The 20,870-nt window shown below is 52.9% G+C and overlaps 1 protein-coding gene across 3 annotated transcripts; it reads right to left on the bottom strand.

Moving 5' to 3' along the window:
* Position 1: 1 nt before the first annotated feature.
* WHRN (whirlin) lies at positions 2–20,465 on the bottom strand. Of its 3 annotated transcripts, none has more exons than XM_015878737.3 (13): positions 19,836–20,465; positions 12,810–13,025; positions 9,759–9,884; positions 7,164–7,366; positions 6,888–6,924; positions 5,895–6,107; positions 5,587–5,799; positions 4,667–4,699; positions 2,424–2,495; positions 1,528–2,110; positions 990–1,168; positions 696–818; positions 2–534 (listed from the first exon to the last, which is right to left on the bottom strand). In XM_015878737.3, the coding sequence occupies exons 1-13, from the start codon at positions 20,412–20,414 to the stop codon at positions 352–354; spliced, it is 2,760 nt and encodes a 919-aa protein (XP_015734223.2). In that variant the 5' UTR covers positions 20,415–20,465; the 3' UTR covers positions 2–351. The 3 variants fall into 3 exon arrangements, with proteins under 3 accessions (XP_015734223.2, XP_085377087.1, XP_015734225.2); XM_085520961.1 differs by lacking the exon at positions 19,836–20,465 and adding an exon at positions 15,702–15,833; XM_015878739.3 differs by lacking the exon at positions 4,667–4,699.
* Between the last annotated feature and the right edge of the window lie 405 nt (positions 20,466–20,870).

Raw genomic sequence — 20,870 nt, 5'->3', positions numbered from 1 at the left:
GCGCCCTATAACCGCCCGTTTATTGAAAAACTAAAGCCAAGCTCTGTGTATAAATACAATGACAGCGGCAGCGAGTCACAAGGCGTCCGGCTGCTCACCCTTCCACCTCCTCCTCCCCCATCTGGCACCACAATGACCGCGGGGACCCCACACCCCACAAACCCCCCCCCTGGTCATCGGGTACCCCTGCCCCAAATGGGTTTGAGTCTGTCCGTTCTCAGCCCCCAACAGCTGGGCACGGTGTGGGATTCTGCGTGTGCGTTGCGGTGCTGCAATAGGGGGAGAAGGGGACACACCGTAGCCCCCCCCAACCCCATTCCCATCCGGGTGCCCCCCGGTCCCAAATGGCTCCTAAAGGGCGACGTTGAATTCTGTGACCAGGAAATCGATGTAGTCCTTCTCTTTCAGCTTAAAAGCCTCGGCGATGATACGGGCTGCCTCGCGATGCTCCTTGCCCCGCAGCCCCGTCCCGTTCACCTCCAGGATGACGTGACCCACCTTCAATTGCCCGCAGTTGTGAGCTGAGCCACCGCGCTGCAAAGAGAGACGGGCTCAGCTCTGCCCTTCTGCTAATGGAACTTAAGGTTCGCCCCCAAGCAAAGAGCAGAGCCCCTGGGCAGCGCTGGAGCCATATATAGCCGACAGCAGGGCTATAGGGTTTGCTTTCCCAAGCTAACAGGTTCAGCTCCCCCTACCTGTATGGTGACGATACGAGGCAGCGGCTGCCGTGTGTTCGCTCCGCCCTCGATGGCGATTCCCAAAGTCGGGGCGCTTTTGGACACTCGGATCAGACACGAGGTGGGCTCCAGGAGCCCTGGCTGTGGGCACAGAGCGATGATACCGAGGGGCTGGGGACCCACTGCGATCCCACAGCACACAAGGGTAGAGGGGAAGACACTGTGTCTTCTCTAAGTTTAAAACCCTTTGTCCTATCAATGATGTCCTCTACCCCAGTCCCTGACCCCAATGTCCCCCACACCCATCCTCACCGGCTTGGAGGCCCCTTCTGCTGTCCCCTCATTCCTTGTGCCCTCCTTGAGGCTTCGGCTTTTCCCAAGGACCGGCTGCCTGCTCTTGTCCTTGCTGCTGGCCTCCACCTCGCCGATGTCCACCCCGCTGTCCTCGCTGAGGGTCTGCCCGCTGTCTGACAGCTGGGAGAGTGTGGAGGCTGTGGAGAGATGCGGGCTGTTAAAAGGGGACCATGGGACTGATGGTGCCAGGACATCTCAAGCTCGTTCTCCTCGTTACTGGGATTAATGAACTAATTGCAGTGGGGGAGCGATGCCACGGGAGGGCGGCAGTGCCACTCTGAGCATCCTCAGGTCCCTCCTTTGGACCCACAGCCCCGCATCTCACTCTGCTGGGGGCAGAGCAGAGCAGCTCTTATGCAGAGCAGGATGCAGCTGGCTGCATGAATGGTGTGATAAACCCCCATGCTGAAGCCAAACTGGACTCACAGCCAGCACCCCAATACACAAAGCAATGGGGACCCTCCAACTTTCCCTTTACCCCAAGCAGAACACTCACCTCGAGCCTGTGGCAAAGGCCTCACTTCATTGACATCGGGCTCGCTGTTGGGTTGGTGCACCTCCACCATGATGAAATGCTGGTTGGCCTGTGGGCTGGGTGGTGGGGGAGCGGGGTGGGCTGGGGGTGGAGGTGGGGATGGGGATGCAGGGCTATGGCAGCCAGCAGCTATAGGGCCATCTGCAGGTGGGCTGGTCAGCTTGGTGGGGGACTGCACCCTGGGGAAGGGGCCGATGGGGGGATGGCTGAGCAGGGAGAGCTGGGGGTCCATTTGCCGTCGGGAGCCACGTGGGGCTGGGGAAATGGTGGCATAGATGGCGCTCGGGGAGGACTCATCGGTGGAGGTGGTGGTGGTGGAGGCCACACTGATGGTGTCCTTCTCAGAGTGGCTTGGAGGGGGTGTGGGGTTTCGGGGGGCTACAAAGAAGAGTCCTGACTGGGAGGACTCGGAAGAAGGGCGTTTGGGTTTGTCCTTCCCTGGGTTCCTGTGCTGGGCAGTGGAGGGGTCCAGCATTTGGGGGGCTGTGGGAGGAGGAGGCGGCTTGAAATTGGGTGGTTCTTCTGGGAAGGACGAGAGATCATCCTGCCAAAGCAAGAATAGAGCCAGTCACACACCCAGGGCACCGCTAAAGCAGCTGATTTGCACAGAAATATCTTTCTGACAATATTGACAATATGACTCACAAATGAGAACAATTAGGGGACAAACCGGCCAACTTTGGCCTGCTTGCTGTAAGCACAGATGCTACTTTGACGTCCTGAATCCTTCTTCCAAAGCAGTTTGGTTGCTTTACTTCAGCAACTGCAGTGGCACCAGGGGTCGGTGACAGAGCAAATTGCTGCAGAACCTGGGGCAACACTGAGTGTCATCAATAACCAAAGGTGTGCTGTCTTACCAGAGAGATGTCTGGCAGGGTGTTGATGCTGCTCTGCTGACAGTCTTCACCTCCCTCCAATTCTGATGTGTTCTGGCAAGGTAAATGCAGAGAAAACCTGGTCACGGCAGCAACAAGAGATCACTGAAATGCCAACACAATAGGGAGCATGCAGAGTGATGGAGGGTGTTGCCTAAACCCCCTGCAAGCATCCCTCACCCAAAGGTATTTATTGCCTGGAGAATCACACACCATACAAGCAAAGAACTCAGCTGGGAAACAGGCTTTCCCAAGCTAATAAAGTACCCATAGTGTGCTGTGAGCCTGGCCTGAAGGGAACAGCAGTAGGGCAGTGGGTTCCTCTGAACCCAAACCTCAGCTCCCTGTGTTTTAGTTTAGAGAGAGGAGAGGAATGAGCTCTGAGGGCATCACGTCCTGGTCCTGAGCTGCAGTTCAAGGAGGGCTGACTGCCTTCCCATCACATGGGGCTGTTTGCTCATCTGTGCTGGAACGGGCAGGGTACAGTTTGTGTTCAATTGCACGTTATTTATTGCAGGATAAACAAGTGATTAGTTGGAAAGCTGGTGCATCTGCGTTTTGCCCATCTGCTGGAGGCTACTGCTGCGCCTGTAAGATGTCAGTGCCCCAAAATAGATGCGGGAGACAATTAAAAGCATTAGAGAAGCAGCAAAAACACTGATGCAAAGTGCTTTTATCTCCGTGGCTTCAGAAGGAACCCCGGAGACTGAGAGCTCAGAGCAATGGCTTGTTCCAAAAGCAACAAGGAGGTCAGCCTGCAAGTCTGCTCCTTCCTCTGATGAAGGTGGAGAACCATCAGGCTTCAGCCAGACCTGGTGCATCACAGGATCACGCTGGTTTGAGTTCCTGGCACGAAGGCAGTGCAGGGCCAACCAGCTTTGGGGGTACCCCATCTCTGTCCTTAAAACTCTTCCCTCTCCAGCTCTGCCTTCACCTGCCTCCAACAGTTTCCATTTGCAGATTATGTGGTGGAGAAACCATCACCCCCTGGGGAGTACAGATCAGCCTTTAATTAACCTCACCACTCCAAATGAGTCCCTTATTTTCCAGTCCGACTCCCACAGGGTTTTGCTTTCAAATAACTGCAGCAGCCTGAGCAGCAGCCCAGCTTTCCCCCTCTCCCATATCTCTGCAGGGTTTGAGGATGGAGATGGACGAGCCTGGAAGCCCACGTGTACAAAAGCCCCAGGTGCTGTGCACAGACATCTCAACCTTTGTGTGCTATGGGGATGACACTACAACACAAAGCACACAGCAGCCGTCCATATGGGATGATGGTGCCTGTCCTGGAGGGGTCAGAGCAAAGCAGAGGCAAATGGAGCTGAATTACTGCAGTGCACCCAGATCTGCAGCTTCATGGAGCTGGGAGCAAACCAGCATCTATGGAGTCAGGCCCTGGGAGGATAAAGAACTTGGATGGTGGTGTATTTGTTAGGAGACATCTCAATTCCTTAATCCTAACAGTGAGGGCTGAGGAAGGAGGTGGGGACAAAGTCCCTTAAGGACTGCTTTGGTTGTAGACAGGTGAGAAATTCACACTGCCCTGATCGGACAAGCTGCATCACATTGCTGTAATCTACAATGAACCTCTGCTTTGTAGGCCTCATATTGAGATCAAAATCCTCCATTTACAACAGGTGGTGATGATACTCAGACAACCAACCAGTGGGTGGCACAATCAAACAACGCTCTGCCTCATCTCCGAGCAGCCTTCAAGAACCCTGTGATAAAATCACTTTAGTGCTGATCAGCCTCATCCTGGCTGGTTTTGGCATGTTTGCCCACCAACCCATAATGGAACCTGCTCTGGTGTCACTGACTTTGCCCATGAAACCAACTTAACCATTGTCCTAAAAGGTCCCTCCTGCACAGATGCTCGTACAGACCTTCTCCTCACAAGGTCTATAAAGAAAACTCTCAGACGTCAATGCTGCTGGGCTTTACAAAAGCACAGCCTCGAGCTGCCAAGCAGCAATGCTGGCATCACTTGGGTCTGGTTCACAGCTGAGCCTTGCCAGCACTGCAGCACCTACAGCCCAGCAAAGCCAATGGAGGGAGAAGCAGAGCTGGGAGACAGGAGGCAGCTGCTGACGTGGCTGAGCTGTGTGCTGGCCCCTGGAGGGGTCCGTCCCCCCCTTCCCACCCCACACACATCACACGCACTCGCATCCCATCTGCTATGGCAACCGCAGCACTCAGAGCTCCACCCCGCCGGCCGCCCCTACCTCCATCAGGTCTATTAGCCACAAGAGCCGCTCCTGGGGACGTGCGAGGGGAAAAGCAGATGAAAACAAGCACAACAGCGAGAACAGAACATCAGGGAGGATGCAGAACAAACAAAGCCACACAAGCAAATCCCAGCGCAACTCATCCCTCCTCCCCAATGCCCACCCTGCGGAACCCACATCCAGCTGCATCCATGGCTGAACACGAAGGCTGCCAGGGAGAGCAGCAGAAGAGCAAAGTTTACAAGCTCTGTGCTTCTTCTCTTCCCTCCTGTCAGCTGCAATAAGCATCCATCCACCCAGAGCCCCTCACCAGACCTCTGCCCACTGGCTGTGTTTCAAAGGCCCCTTTAGCACAGTTCCACCCACCCCGCACACTGGCTGCTCTGCTTGCTGCCAAAGAAGCAGAAAGCCCCTCATCATCCGTTCTTTTTTCAAGAAGGTTTTAATTTCCAAGGCTGCTAATGCATTTATGATGAAAGGCATTTTACGGCGAGGAAATTAATTTTGGGATCTGTGAGTCGGCACGCTCCGGGGTGATTATGATAAGTTAATTAGATGGTGTGTGAAACAAGGGTCTGGCAGTGAGATGTGGGAGTGCTGCTGCTCAGTGCTGGGGACTGGGCAGGGGTTTGGATGGGGCAAAGGACTCTCAAAGCCAGCACAAAATCATCACTGTCCTGCCACTATAAGACACTGTCTGCTTTTCCCTTGTCTCTAAAAGCAGGGTGCTGTGATACAGATTGCAGCCAGGAGAGGTGAGCCCCTCACACACTTATAAGGGGATAAGGAAAGCTTTGGAGGAACCCCCCCATTCCATGCTGGGGAAATGCCTTTATAGCACTTGAGGGATGTGAGCTTGCTATAGGGCTGCCAAGAGCAGGGGCTGAAAGGTGAAGGAACAGCTGGAAGAGGCTCACCCGGGCTGAGCTGACAGTGGTGGAGGTGAAGTGGCTGCTGGAGGAAGAGATGGTGTCACTGTAGGACATCATGGAGTAGGAGTCGGTGCCGACGCTGGGTCCTGCAGGCTGCCGGGCTTTCATGGACTCAATCTCTCTCTTCAACACCAGGTTGTCAAAACGATCGAGGTCTTGTGGGGAGATCACACCCCTCACCTCTGAGAGCAGTGAGAACTGGGGCAGGTAGGCAGACAAGCAGATAGAAGTCAGAACATGACCACACTCCCAGTATGGGATGACCCATCTCATCACCATTATTCAGGGCTCACCTTTGCGTGCGTGTTGAGCAGCTCAAACAGTGCCATGACCAGAGCATCCACGGAGATGTGGCCTTCCTTATACTCATCCAGGTAGTAGCCCATGGTGGCTCGCTCCTGCTCATTCAACAGGTGCCTTGCCTGCTCCTCCAGCATGACACGGGTCTGGTTCACCATGCTGCTCAGTGTCACCTGTGAGCCAGCCAGGCCTCGGTAGAACACGGGCTGTACAAGAAGACAGGAGATTAGCTTTGGTCTGGGACACTGAGCCCACCCCCCTGCTGTCTGCTGCTCTCACATCACCTGGGGTGATACTGGAAAGAGCAATGCTTTGGTTACCCCCAAGGGGTCACCAGCACAGCCACCCTGCTCCGTGTCTGAGTAACTCAGGCAGGAGATTACACATCAGTTGAATAAACAGCTTCCCAGCTCTGCTCAGCAGACACAGACACTGCCCCTGGAGCTGCCACTGATTGAACAGCAGGATGTATTTCTCCCTGCAGAGCTGGGGGAACCTGTGCCATAAGAGAGGGGTGAGTTTCCTATCTTGTGTAACATATACACTTCTGTCCCTGCCACAAGCTCCAAAAGAAGAAAGAATCACCAACACCAAAGGGGTTCCAGAGACATCTGGTTGCAGACAAAAGGCTTTTTCCTCTGAGAGGGATTTCTATGTAACAGAGGAGGTCCTTGATGCTCCCATCCCTGACAGCACTGTCACAGTGCAGGGGTATGAGGCCAGATAAGACCAGGGCTACCCCAGGACACTAGAGCTGAGGCTGGGAATGTGCTTTGTCAAGCAAATAGCACAAATCCATTATCAGTGTGAGCCACCTGTGAAACCTCAAGGCTTCATTTCCATTTAAGAGGAACACGCTTTGTAAAGGATTGCTTGGGCAGGGCAGGCTGCAGGCACAGTGCTGGGCAGGGTCTGGCTGGCTGCTTCCCTCCCATGGGAAAGATGATGATGGCTGATTTCTTAGGAGGGGCTGTAGCAGCTCTTACCCTGGCTGTTGCATCCGCAGCGTGATCACCCACCACCCTGTGAGAGGGGAGAAGATCAGTCAGCACTAAGCACCGTGTGCCCATCAGTCATCACCTGTTCTACACCCTGGATGCCCGTAAGCTAACAGGGAAAACTCTCATGACATCCAGCCTTGATCCACCGCATAGGTGCTGCCTATGAGCACCAGACATGGGGACCACACACCTAAGCACTGCTGCCCCTATGGCAGCTCTGAACCAGCTCTGTACCCCTATGGGGCTGTACCAAGCACTCACCCCGTGGAGCCGACGAGGGTCTCTCCGATCTGGGAGCTTGCTATCCATCTGGTCTCATCCACAGTGGTGCGGGCATGGGGCAGCCTCCCAATGTCCTTCACTGTCATAATGAGGTGGCGGGAGGACTTGAGCAGCTTCACTGCCTCATCGTGGGGGATGCTGAGGAAGCTCCTGCCATTCACCTCCAGGATCTGGTCTCCTACCTGCAGAGCAAGGACAGGGTGAGCCTGGCAGGCACAGTGTTCATTTCCTTCCCACTGCCCCACCAAATTAGGACCAAAGCAACTGGAGAAATAGAGATGAGGGAGAAGATCCAAGTGCTGCTGGCTGGAGACCAAGCCAACAGCCAGTAATGGACCTGCCCGTGAAGCCCAGAGGAGCTATTTAGGATCCCAATTCAAACTCACCTGCCAAGTCCTCTCCATTTGAAGGATTTGAAGACCCACTTGGTTAGGAACAACCCCCAGTGAACACACAGCCTCACTCCTTCCTGCTCCAAACCTCACATCCATGTAGAGCACAGAGGGTTCACTTGAGATCCTCACTAGAGCCTCCAGCTCTTTGCACGCTGTGGGATGTCGGACAGCTGGGGATTCACCCCTCCTCTCCTCCCATTTCCTTCCCATCTGCTCCCATGAACTTTCCTCTTTGCAACCAGGGTCTTTGTTGTACTCTGGGGCTCCCTGATAGTCAGGCTGTGTTCAAAGCACAGCACGCATCTGGCATATTTCCCTTTGTCTCAAGTGTCTCTCTGCTTCTAGGGCATTCCACACACTTCTCACTCCCCTATCAAAATTCACCCTGTTTCTGATAAGCCACCTCTTTGAAACTGCTCTTTCATATCTTTGCTTAACCACAGGCTTCTGCTCAGCTCTGTCAAAATGCAATCTTATTTTCTTTATGCCGCAATGCAAGCAGAACAAGGCAGTTCTTTAAATAACTCACCCCATCTTGGAGGAGAAAAGGAGAAAAGAAGGAGGAGGTGGGGGGGGAAGAGCTTCTGTGAGGCTGAAGGAATAACACAGAGAGTCAATATAAACTCTGCAGCTCAGTCTGTCTCGTTCTGCTGCTGGATCTGAGGAAGCCTCAGAGGGCTGGGATTAATTCTCCAGCCTCATCCATTTGCTCCAGTAGGGCAGGACTCACAGGAAGGAAGGAGCTGGTAAAGGTGCTCTGAAGAGCCAGGCAGGATCATGCAACTGGCCAAGACATGAGAAAGCTTCTTAAACAACCCAAACAGACAAAGCTAAAGGAGATCTGTGGCTCAGCACGCAACTGTGATTGAGAAGGACTGCAGCAAAAGACACGTGATAGGGAACTGTGGCAAGAAATGACTCAAGAACAGCTCTAAAATGAGCGTAATGGTGATACCCAAAGGCATGACCTTGCTGTCAGTGCATTCCCTGGGTACAGCCCTGCCTGCCCAGCAGAAAGGAAAGAAACCAAAGTTCCAGAGGAGTGAAACGATGCCTTGTGGTGATGAAGGTGAGAGGACAGATGGGAAAGATTAGGCCTGTTAAATTTAGAGAAGAGATAAGAGCTCTATAAAGCAATGCTGGCAATAATGAGAAGTCAAGGGCTCTTGTTTGCCCAATGAGCATGTGGCGAGGCTGGAAAAAAGTCTCCCACAGCTCCTTAATGCGTTGGGCAAAGCAATGGAAGGGACCACCAAAACCCCAATTCAATTAGTTAGTTTGATTGCAATTATGAATCTTTAATAGTTTCCTATATCGGGGATTAAACTTTCATGGGTTCAGGGCGGTTAGATGGATTTAACGCACCGCTCACCCTTCAGCTTCTCCCCTCCAAAGCCAGGAGGAGCTGGCAAGCAAGGAGACAACAAGTCTCTGCTTTCCATGCTCTGTCAGTGCAGTGCCCAGCACGAGGCCACAACTCACTGCTGGGTGAGAAAACACACAGTGCTGCCTTTGGTGCATGGGTCAGACCTGGAATATACAGCCTTGCATTGCCCTATGGCTCATTCCCTCTGTATGTCATGCACTATTTTGTGCCATCTGCATCTGCCTGCCGGCCTCAAAACACAAGAGGCAGCTTTGTGAACGGCGCCGATGATGTAACATCGTTCACTTCTTATTTATAGTCACTGTTTGCTTTCTCTCCTCCTTTTTGTCTGTGGGTATATATGGATTGCGGCAACCTCCTCCTAACCCAGCTTCTGTGCTGCAAACTCAGTATTGAGTTGTTTGTACAAAGAAAGCTACCTGCAATCTGCAATACAACAAACGCAGAAGAAACTGGGATGAGCAGATGAGCAGAGCCACGGACAGCAGCAGGACGAGCTCATCTGCCACGTCCATCAGAAGGACAGAGCTGGGAGCAAACATCCTGCCAACCCCTGCAAATAACGCAAATATTATAACAAATGTTTTATGCAAAACCATGCTTGGCTTCCTGGATAGCTTTGTTTTGCTCTTCCCTTCGCCCCAGAGCATCTTTCCTTCTCCTTGACACTTACAGGATGCTGGCCTGCCAGGACCATATATAGAAGAGCAGCCTCGCAGCTGTGTGCCAGCACTGCACTGTGCTGCAGCTGAAGCTCTCCATCCCTCCCACCCTGCTCAGCATCACTCTTACCTTCAAGCCAGTGCTCTCTGCTTCGGAGCCTTTGTCCACACCGGTGATGTAGATGCCCAAGGAATACTCTGCCCCTCCTCGGATCATGAGCCCCAGGGACTTCCCCTCATTCAGGACCAGGTTCACCTGCAGAGGAGGAGGAACAGACACTTACATGGCACCCAAATTCTGCACAGCAGCATCTCAGGTCTGTGCTTCTGAGCAAAGCCATGTCCCTGTGCTGTCACGATCCATGGATGACAGCAGGTGTAATTCTGCCATGGCTCCCCAGGCTTGTCCATCTACCCAGTAATTACCCACATCCAGCCAGGATGGGAGCAGACCAGCTCGGCTTCCCTGTGCTCTGGACACTGTGTCTCTGTAGGTGCTGCAGGAGCTGCTTTATCACAGAATCATAGAATGACCTGGGTTCAAAAGGACCACAATGACCATCTGGTTTCAATCCCCTGCTATGTACAGGGTCACCAACCAGCAGCCCAGGCTGCCCAGAGCCACATCCATCCTGGCCTTGAATGCCTGCAGGGATGGGGCATCCACAGCCTCCTTGGGCAACCTGTTCCAGTGTGTCACCACCATCATGAAACCCAGACTCAAGGAGCAGCAAGTGGAAAGCAGCACATAGAGCTGAAAGAAACCCAGGTTTGAAAGACCTCCCACCCAGCAGGGCCAGCACAGAACCCACCAGCTGCAGGGAACAGCAGGAAAACTGCAGGTGAATGAGGAAGTGACCCAGCAAGGTCAGAGCAGGCAAACTGCAAGAGGTGCAAGAGGGAGCAGCACTGCTTTACACAGAAAACATCATTGCCATCTAATAGAAGGAAATCCATCCTCATCTCGCCTGCTTCTATTATCCTTCATGCTCAAGTAGTCACCATTAGGCTCTCGATAGCATCCAAGCCGTGCAATGATATCACAGATGTATTTCTCCTTTTTGGATTTATTTATTTTTTCTCTTTTCTAATATAGCTACTTTTGAGTACAAAACTGCCTGGAGGCAAAGAGACATTCTCTTCTATGCGTATGTTTTTTTCCCTTTCTTCTCCTGCACCAAAACCATAAAGGAATAAGCAGTTCCCCTGGCAATCAGCACATTAGAGCAAGGATTTAGTCGATGAAATGGCATTTCTTAGAGAATTAGCAGCCCAACATTTGCAGAGCGTTTCTTTTTCCTCCCATCTCAGCAGCACCTGTGGGTTTTTTTTTGCCGGCTGATGGTTTCCAAAGTGCTTCTAATGAAATAAGCTGTCAATCCCAGAAGCACAACGATGACAATTCACAGCCTAAAGTGGTCTTTGCTACTGTCAAAATCCAGAGGATTTGAGTCTGGACAGATCACAAACATCAATAGGAAACTGTGGGGCCGGAGGCAGGGACAGGGACATCTCTATTTGCCTGATGTATGTGAGATGCCTCCACCAACCTTGAATTTCCCCTTGCCAAAACTGGAAGCATCACCTTAACCACAGCAGATCCACTGAACTGTGGCAAAGCATTAACAAACTTTCTGCTTTCCATCCTCCTGCTGCAGGGCTAAAATCCGATCCACTGCACGTCCCCAAAACAGCGCCAGCTTGAAAGCTTTGGTCTATGTGTTCCAGGACATCCAGATCAATTAGAAATAGGGAGGGTAGAGGGGGGGGAGTCAGAAAAGCACAGAGATCCCCAGCCTCTCCCTTAGGAAGTGCAACCATCCAGGAATCAAACAGCCCCCAGGGGTACCTGTCAATTCCAACTGACTGCACTGAATTAAGCAGGGATACGCTGCATTTATTTGCATGATATTTGTGGACAATAATAATAATAATAATACAGCTAAAGGCAGACCGTTATCCTGTTATGGGATGGATTCACCTCTCAGGGGTGCACGGTAAAGTCAGGATAAAATGATTCTGCTCATTGGTGCTTGAAGCACGTGCTCTGCCCCATGACACAGGCAGTCACACCAAATAACCCCTCTCCATCACGGATCATGATCATGGTGGGGTTTCCTTTCACTGCCAGCTGGCAAAGCAGGGCTCTTTGGATACAGAAGTGCTTTGGTTATTTAAGGGTCATGCCAGGGAGTGGAAGAATGAGCAGAGATTTGGGGAAAGCCAGGCAGGGAGCCACTCACAGCTTGGCAAAGAGCTGCTGAAGGCACCATGCCATGAGCTGGGAGCACCACAAAGCATGGATATTCCAGGCTGGCAGATCTCCCCTGTGCTCTGCCACATAAATGGGCATCACAGCAATGGCACCAGAGCAGCACAACCTGGAGCAGGGACAGCCCCTCCAGCCAGTATTAGGCCTGAACATGTCAAATAGGGCAACCCAGAGATGGTGCCCCTTACACCTCAGGAGTGAGTTTGTGTGATAGCATCCAAGCCCTGCACCACATCTCCCTGCACATCCAGTGTTAGAAAGGGGCTCACACAGCTGCAGGAGTGTGTGTTGATACCCAGCAAGAAGCAAAGGAATGACGTGCAGAGCAACACCTCCTGCCTGCAGCATCAAAGAGCCTCTCTGCTCTGCTGGGGCTGCATCAAGGTGACACTGAATGGGAGGGGGTGGGGGACACTAGTAAGCCAGTTGCAGTTGCTTTTCTCTCCTCTTTAAAGTAAAAAATAATAGGCCCTTCTCCCTCGTGGCCAACATGAATATTTCAACAGCAAGCTGCCTCATCCTGTATTAGATTTTCCCCTCTCTGGCTGAGGTGGGAGCCTCCAGCTTACAGATCCCTTACAGCCTTTCCAAGCTGAGCTGAGGGCACACAGTCGAAGTGCTGGGGACAAGGTGGCAAGATGGAAATGCTGAGGCTCGGGTAACTCCATGCCTTCGAGCTGCTCACTCATATGATAGTACTTGAACATCCAATAAGCAGCAGAGAGGCAACAGAAACTCCTTGCACAGGACCAACAGGTTCCCTATCCACCACCTCCAAGAGCATCTACCCCTCCATCCCAAGCCTTTGCAGTACACAAGGAAGCAAAAACCACAAAGTCAGTGATGACAGCCGGCACCTGCATGGCAGCAGGTAACCAAGACCAAGCCCGTGCTGCTCCCCTTGCTCACCTTTTTCTCATCTCCCTCCTGCAGGAGCTGGAGGTGGCTCCTCTTCTCTCCATCCTTGCGCAGTGAGCTGTTCTGATGGTGCGGCAGCCCCGTGGGGGGGGACACACTGCGGCCCTGTGGGTCCACCCATGTGTAGATGTGGTTGGTGACGTAACCCCCCGGGATGCGTCCCACTGAATGGACAGACAGGTTCAGCTTCTTGCAGCCTTTCAGGACCTGGAAGAGATGCAACAGAGAAGGAGTGAATGTCAATGGATGGGGAAGGACAATCCGCCTTGGGGACCTGGAGTGACAGGACAGGCTTTGTCCTTCCTGGAGGCTGAAAGATGTCAAGCACTCTGCACGCCTACAGAATGTAATGAGAGACAGAAAAAGCCAGTGAATCAGCTCAGATTTTTATATTCTCTTGAACTACCATAATACCCAGGCCATGCTGCTGTTGATGACTGAGGAAATAAGCTCTCCCCATCAGCAGATGAAGCCACGTTTAGAGCACTGACATGCCTGGAGGGAACCCCAGCATGGGCTGAATCCCAGAGTGAGCCTTCTCTGCAGCCTCTGAATGGGCTCAGTGCTTGGGAAAGCAGCACTTTTGAACTCCCCAGCCTGGTCCCAAGCTCCATCTTTATCAAATCTCCTGATATCCAGCAGACATTGACAGCACTCTCAGAAATTCAGCCATCAAGAGGCTGGCAACCCTGCCTGCAACAGAGGGGTTTGAGCCAGGTGATCTTTAAGGTCCCTTCCAATCCAAGCCATTCTATGATTCCACGATCTCACCAGCTGCCCTCCCAGCACAAGCCAGCAATTAATGAGCGCATCCACTAACAAATACATAAATCTATTTAGGACAGCATGCACCGAGATGGCCTCGAGATGCAGATAAGGCCATTTGGAATTGCTCCTCCTCCTCCCCAGCTTTCACTGCAAGGAGCTGACATCGCTTTTATTAAAATAACATTAACATTATGGGAGCTCTCTGGGGACGGCTGTGAGTGCTGATCCCTCTGAGGGCTCAAGAATATCAACGCTCAGGATCTGCCCTCAGAAAGGAGCTGCTTTGTATTTTTCCATACATACGTCCTTCTGATGAGCTGCCCCTGCAAGGTCTCCTCTCCCCACTGAGCAGAGAAGCTGCCGAGCAAAGCTCGTGACAGTGTAGAACCAAATCTGGCAGCTCATGGACAAAATGTAATGTCATCAGAAATGCTGGGCTGGCCAGGTCCCAGCTTCCAACCTGGCATCACTCCTGCTCCTCCCTGCCAGAGCTGAAGGATCCAGCTCACCACCTTCCCATCACATACAGCACCTTGGCTGCCAGTCCGCTACCTGCTCCCAAGGTCACCATGTGCCTGGAGAGATGGAATGAGGGCTGGGAAACCAGCAGCCCCATCAGAGCACTTCTACTTCCCATTGCTTCCCCAGCCATGGTTACTGTGCTGCTCCACAGCGAGCTCAGCCATGGAGCATGGCCAGAGATGGGCATGGAACTGTGATGGGTCTGGAGCACAGTGTGATGGGGAGCAGCTGAGGGAGCTGGGATTTATCAGTGGGGAAAGGGAGCTCAGGGGAGACCTCTCTACAACTCCTGAAATGAGTTTGTGGTGAAGATGGGGGTTGGATGAGAGGTGATGGCCTTACGTTGCACCAGAGGTAGTTCTAGTTGGATACCAGGAAAAACTTGTTCCCCAAAGCAGAGATCAGGCAGTGGAACAGGCTGCCCATGGAGGTGGCAGTCATTGCCTTTGGAGCCATTCAAGAAAGAGATGCAGCAAATTTTGCAGGGATGAGAGGCCAGAGATTTACACGGGGCTTCTCACATCCCTCTGCAGCTCTGCTGATGGGGCCATAGGAGATGGGCTCTCCTGCAGCAGGGAGATATTTTATGCATGCAGGTGACAGCTGAGCACCACAAGGACAGAGCAGCCTGGGTGGAAGAAGAGACACAAGAACAGGAGCTGGCAGAGCCCTGGGACCCTGCAGGAACACAAGGATGGCTGCTCAGAACAGCTGTTTGGCATTGCTGGTATTTGTCCCATAGCATGAGGATTCATGGCGGTGAGTGAACAGGGCAAGTCTCCATCTTTATACACATGGAGAACCTCTCTTCTTCACTCTTCCACCCCCAGCACTAAGCAGCATCCCCAGAGCTACCCCAACACTGTGGCTCTCAGATGGATGTGGGGCTGCCCCAGCAAAACATACAGCCCCAAAGCCCACCTGAGCATGGGTTTGACCAGCTGCACCAGCCCTTGGCACAGGTCTTCATCATTGTACCCTCCTTTGGAAACCATTGGGCTTCTGCCCTGCAGGGCTCATAAAGGGTGGGCTGTGGTTGTGATGCATACAAGGAGAGCTGCTTCCTCAGACACACACACACATCCTGAAGCCCAGCCACTGCAGTGATGCCCCTTCAGCAGCACCATCCAACCTGCAAGCTCTTGGCATAGCACGTTGTTTGCTGGGCACACTAAACCAAACCCATTCGCAGTGGACCATTAAATAAAATAATTCCACCTCCTTAATCCCTCTGCGGCACCAGCACAGACCTCACTTCCCCAGGGCCCTGCAGCACATCTCTGCACTCTGCTCCAGGCTCAGAGTGATTTGGCTTTGCCTCAGCTATAACTCATATGAAGAAGACTACGTTGTGAAGGCTGTAACACCAACACTGCTGCTCTCATGCTATAGAGGACTTCCCCCTTCTCCTCCTGTTCTTCCCACTCTGGGGGAAGCTGGAAAGCTGAAAGCTGTGTAAAAAGCATCTCCAGGCCTTCAGAAATCCCCCAGTAGGAACACAGATGTCAGAACTGAATGGCAATTAATCACCAGCACTCCTCTGGCAGCCTGACTATAACACGCGTCTCGTACGGACTCAGCCCACTCACTTACCTCCGCCGCTAATGAAATGAGCAATCCATTCCAATTCATTCTCTTAGTGGGTAGATCGCAGTTTGAAACTAGCAGCATTAACTCGGAGCCATCCTCCCCCTCACTGCAGAAGCAAGATGCTCACTTCCAAAAATAACAAGACTTGGGGCTGCTCGGATAGCGGGCATCTGAGCACTCGCTCCATCTGCGAGGGTCAGCCTGGGGGGTGGTTATCCATCACAGCAATGCACAGAGCTTCACCAATCCCAAGGAAAAAAGATAAAAAACACCCAAAAAGTGAGCAAAGTGTTAAGGGGAGAGGAACGCAAAGATACCACAGGAGGGAGGCAGAGAGAGTTCCAGAGGCACCGAGGGAGCGATTAGCAGAAGTTTGTCTGAATGCTGAGCTCTGGATGCGCCCCAGCCTCTAAACTCGGTTTTGCTCAGCTCAGCTGGCTCCCATTCGCGTGCCATAGGGGAAGGTGAGGTCCCTGTGCGTGCTATAGGGGTGGGGGATGCAGGTTTAGGGCTGGGACCTTACACGGGATGGTGGAGGAGCGTTGGGTGCGTGGCTTCTCTGCAGGCAGAGAGGAAGAGAAGCGGTGCATGGGCAGAAGGAATGGAGCAGAAACACACTCGGTGGGGTGTAGGATGAGAGGTGGGATGGAGGGGTGAGGAGGACTCCTCGGCAGAACAGATGGGACCAGAAGGAAGATCAGCCCAACCTCTCTCCCTCTGCCAAGGCAAAGGCGACAGCAGTTTGGTTTTCAACACGAGGTACTTATGCAAATCGATGTAAATGAATGCTTAATTGTGACTGCAGGCAGTTAGCCCCAGGGCATAGGAAACTGTGACCCTGTCACCTGGGAAGGGCAGAGGAGACCTCAGCTCCAGGGACACATCGCTGCCCCCTAAGCCCAACTCTCACCTGCAGAACTGGGCACTGCCCAGTGCATCCATTGCACAGCCCCAGGTGGCCTTAATGGTAGCAAGAACTCTATCCAGATAAAAGCTAACTCCTTTCTGCTCTTTCCCCTGCACACTAAGAAGATACAAAGAACGCAAGCAGGATCCACAAACTCACACTGCCTAGAGACGGTCAGTTACCTGGTGAAAAACGAACCCTGAAAGAATCCATGTGGGTAAATGAGGTGAGGAGCAGTGCCAGCACAAAGCTCCTAAGCACAGCACCCAAGCACTGGGCAGGAGCAGAGGTGCTGCAGGCAGCAGTGACAGCAGCACTCACTGCAGCCACATCGCTCCAGCAGACACGCTGTCAGCTCAGGGGAAGGGATTTAGAGCCCAATAATTCTTCGAGGAGACATAGCATTGAGGGAAGTGTCATGGAAATCCATCATCTTCCCTGAGGACAGAGGAACTGAGTAACAGATACGTTCACTCGCCGGCTGTGCGGTACAGCAGAGCTTTTGTTTTCTTCTAAGGGAGGGAGAGACTTTGTCCTTTGGGTTATCTGTCTGAGACAGAACTACTTATTTACAAGGAGCACAGCAAATCACATTTATTGCACTCTGAGAACTACGGATGCCCCCAGCAACACTGGCTCCACTGAAGGAGCCAATGCCAGAGCCAGGTGTCAGCACCCTCAAACTATGAGTGGGGAGGTTAAGGACCTCCACCTAATTATTCTTCATCACTGTAATACTTCATTTCATTAGGGATGGTGCAATGAAGGGAAACCCACCAACTTCCCACTGAGGAATGCAGCAGTACAGCAGCCAAATCCTCACTGCAACAGGGCCAGAGATGCCCCATATGCATGCACACACCCCAAGCTATCTCACACGAAGCATTAATTAGATAAGCTCAATTAGCACGATGCCACAACAGAGCAGCACCCTCATCACCTGCAGCCCAACCCTCGGCCCCAGGGCACCATCAGTGCCACTGTGACACCATGAGGAGCCCTTCCCTGTATGGAGCATTGCAACGATTTGAAATGCAGATGCCTCCAAGTCCCAGGCTGAGCTCCTTCCCTCCCCTTTTTTCCCTTGTTGAAAGCAACAAGGCCGATACTCTTACAGAACCAGGGGTTGAGGCACCGCCTTTACTCCCCATTCACCACCCAGGGCTGAGTTCCCAATGCTTGGATGGGTTAAAACCCCACAAAATCAGGCTGCATCCATGACAGCCTCAGCTGCTCTGGATGCGATATTAGAGCTCATTAACACAAACTTTCAGCACTTCTGCTACAAACAACCACACACTGTAGCGAGGCTGATGAACGCCAACTGCCTGCCAGAAATACAACAGACAACACAAGCTCTGTCTCTTAAGCCATAATTCAAGTGACAGCGATCTCTATCTGAAGTGCAGTCCCAAACGCCGGGATGATGGAGCTGTAATTGTAATGGAGTCATTTAATTTGGAGTTGGATGAAAGAGAAAGCACCGAGCAGCCAAGCCATAAAACTCGGAAGGTTAAGAATGCGATCGTTAAGTGAATTGCTTTGGAGTGCTCAGCTAATCCTGTCGTTTCAAAGAAATAACCGTAAATTAATCTAATTTTCACTAAAATACCTACAGCTCCGTGGCTCTGTGTGTGCTCACAGCAGAGCATCCCTGCATCGCTCTGCAGCGCATCGGGTGCAGAGGAGCTCCTGAGCTCTGCCATCCTCTTACACCCCAAGCAATGAGCTCTGATAGCATCCCTCATAGCACTGTGATGTCCTGCCCAGCAAGGCTGCAAATGGACAAACAGACAGATTCAAGATGCAGGACAGCTGAGGTGGAAATACAGCACTAGAATGTGCTTCTTCTCAGAGAGCCACAGCATCACAGCACAGAGAAACAGGCAGGAGACACTTAGGAGAGCACTCTGCAGCCAGGATTTGTATCAAGAAAGCCTAAACCTGTGCTTCTCCACTAAGTTTACACTGCTCTGATGGAGCAGGAATGCTTGCAGAGCAGACACTGACCATGAGCTGAGGTCCCAGGTTCAACCTGCAGCTCCCCATGGTCACAGCACCTGGATGGGAGTTGATGCAGGCACTCCAGCACAGCTCCAGGATTGACACAACAGCTGAAAGAAGTTCAGCTCCCAGGCAGATAGTTTAAGATTTCCTATTAAAATAGCAATGGTAAAATATAGCACTCGTCACAAAGCAATCACTTATCAAACTGTGTCCTATGGGAATTATTTCTGTGCAGGAAGCACTTGCTTCACACAACCCTAATAGAGTCTAAAAGGCATCTTATACACTGTACTAGAGAACAAACTGAGAGTTATTATGTGAATTACCCGGTGCAGTGGGCTGAATTAGAGATGAAATCATTCAGACATGAGAACTCCTGACACCTGGCTCCCCATCACTGCAGACAAAATGGGGCTTTCATTACTGTTTTAAGAGCACAGAATTGCAAGGCTACCTTCCAGAAACGTTGCCTTCATCTTTCTGCTATTACAATAAAACAACAGCAAAAGAAAGAGTTCCTCAGGATGGCCAGCACTGCTGCCAGGCAGATGTGCCCCTGTATGGAGCACAGATTTAAGGACAGAGCAGGGAGCTCACAGCCACACAACTTCAATGCACAGCTGGAGAAACACACCAGCTGGAGCAGGCTGTGGATAGAAATGCTTTAGCATCTTATGGAAGAGCTAAAGCACAGACAGCTACAAAAGGGTCTCACTGCCCCACACACCGACCCTCTGCAGCCCTAGCTCCATAGCTGATTCCCCAGCTCCATAGGTTTCCTGAGACCAGCAGCCACACGATCGTGGCTATGCCATTAGGGAATGGCTTAGGGTCATTCACATACTGACACAGCCTCAGGGTACCGAGCACCAGGTCACAATGCGTTCACATTAGAGCTACCCCTCCTTGTTGCTCTGCTTTGGGCACCCTGTGCCTCCCTTTCTCCTCCTTTGAGCGCATGCAGCACAGTTCAGCGGCTCAGCACATACTTTCTGTGCAGCTCCTGCAAATTTCCAACTTCCAAACGCTTCTCAGACTGAAGAAAGTAGCAAAGGCGGCACTGCCACATCACACAGAAACGTCGGCTGAAGACAGCAGCATCGCTCAGCCCCGAGAGCACCGAGCAGCTCCGCACCGAGCCATCACCGAGCGACCACACGGGGCCAAGGGGGAGAGGGAAGCTCCGGGACGCTCACTCCCCTCGAGCACGAACCCCGTGTTACCTTGACGGCCTCGGCGTGTGTCACTCTGTCCAGCGGCTTCCCGTTCACCCCCAGGATCTGATCCCCGACTCTCAATCCCTCCCGTTCAGCCAACGAACCGGGCTCCACCAACGACACGTAGATCCCGACACCGTGTTCGGCTCCACCGCGGATGCTGAAGCCCAAACCCTCGTGGGCTTTACTCCGGCGCAGCGTCACCTGGCGCAGCTCACCCGGAGGGGGCGGGGGGCGGCCGGGGGGCGGCAGATATGGCCCCTCAGCCGTGTATTGGTCGAAGAGCAGCTGGTCGGAGCGTGGCAATACCAGGCGCAATAGAGGCAGCAGCTGCCGCCGTCGGGGCCCGTCGAGGAGAGCGCGGAGTGAGCGCACCAGATCGCAGACGTTCCGACGGCCGTGGTAGGCATTGAGACAGAGGATGAAACGTTCCCGTTCCGCCTCGCTCAGTAACGCCGTCAGCGCCTGGTGAAGCCTCCGTACATTGGCCGACAGCGGCCGCAGCGCCGGCCCCGCAGCCGAACCCAGCGAACCCGACGAGGACGAGGAGGAACGAAGCGAGACTCCGTCCGGCTCCGCGCTCATCTCCGCTCCGAGCACCGCACCTGCCCGCCCGCTACCCCAGGAAGTGACGCTTCCTCTGTTGCTGGGAGACGGTTATACAGAGAGGGGCCGTCCCCCCCCCCCTCCTTATGCCCCGCCCCGCAGCAATTAGTGCGGCCCTAATTAACGCACCCAGCCCGCGAGGTGGCTGGTGTAAGGCTGAGATCGGTGAGAAGCTCGTTGTATGGATGGACTTCCCTTGCTGTGGGGTGAATGGAATAGAGCCGTTCCTCAGCTTCTTGCAGCACCTCCACCCCTCCCAGCACTGTGGGATCAGTTACAGGCTGAGCTCAGCCTGCTGACCCCGTTACCTGACCCGCCTGGAGGTTTTTCCATTGCTCTGGGCAGGAGGATGTTGCCCAGATGTGAGCAGCACTGGAATTCATTCCTTCAGCTGTGATTCGATGGAGAACTTTGGCAGGTGCTTCGTTTTAATGC

The sequence above is a fragment of the Coturnix japonica genome, chromosome 21, assembly GCF_054131305.1.
Source record: "Coturnix japonica strain WE chromosome 21, WE-NBRP24, whole genome shotgun sequence".
Taxonomy (NCBI): domain Eukaryota; kingdom Metazoa; phylum Chordata; class Aves; order Galliformes; family Phasianidae; genus Coturnix; species Coturnix japonica.
This window is presented reverse-complemented; position numbering and strand designations above follow the sequence as displayed.